The following is a 504-nucleotide window of genomic DNA, read 5'->3' as shown; positions in this document are numbered from 1 at the left end:
GTATTCTTTGCTTGTTCAGACACCACATCCGTTTGATCGCCACTGTGATCTTGTACAGGAGGGGGAGGAGGAGATAGGACAGTTCCCGGTTTACTCGCGTTGAACGGACTTTGAACTTCTAATGTCTCACCTGCCTTTTGTTCCATCACCTTCTGCTCTCCATCCATCTCGTTCCTGTTCAAAACACCGCTTTCACCTTTAGTAACACTATTGGTCATGACAGGACGATTCCCATTCTTAATATCTCCACCAGGCAAACCACTAACACCTTGAATTTCTTTTGTACTGCTGGGAGCCTTTGTACCACCTGGACGAACAGATGAAAGTTCATCACGTTGATTTAAAAGAGACATACCATAAGAAGGGTGAGAATCATGAGAACCAGGAGCAGCAGGTTTAACAGCAGCATCACGATGAAGTTGGTGAGATGAAGGAAGAGAAGAGATAGCAGTAGGCTTACCAACACCAGTACCAGGAATACCTGGAGGACAATTAGAGTTACCA

General features: G+C 45.2%; 1 protein-coding gene across 1 annotated transcript; it reads right to left on the bottom strand.

The window, feature by feature from the left end:
* Window positions 1–2: 2 nt before the first annotated feature.
* TM35_001151100 (uncharacterized protein) lies at window positions 3–353 on the bottom strand (the record flags this gene model as incomplete). The annotated part of the gene is made up of 1 exon (XM_029031759.1): window positions 3–353. A coding segment is annotated over one exon (351 nt), but the record flags the coding sequence as incomplete, so codon positions are not given.
* Window positions 354–504: the final 151 nt, after the last annotated feature.

This window comes from Trypanosoma theileri (assembly GCF_002087225.1).
Source record: "Trypanosoma theileri isolate Edinburgh chromosome Unknown TM35_Tth_115_V1, whole genome shotgun sequence".
NCBI lineage: Eukaryota > Euglenozoa > Kinetoplastea > Trypanosomatida > Trypanosomatidae > Trypanosoma > Trypanosoma theileri.
This window is presented reverse-complemented; position numbering and strand designations above follow the sequence as displayed.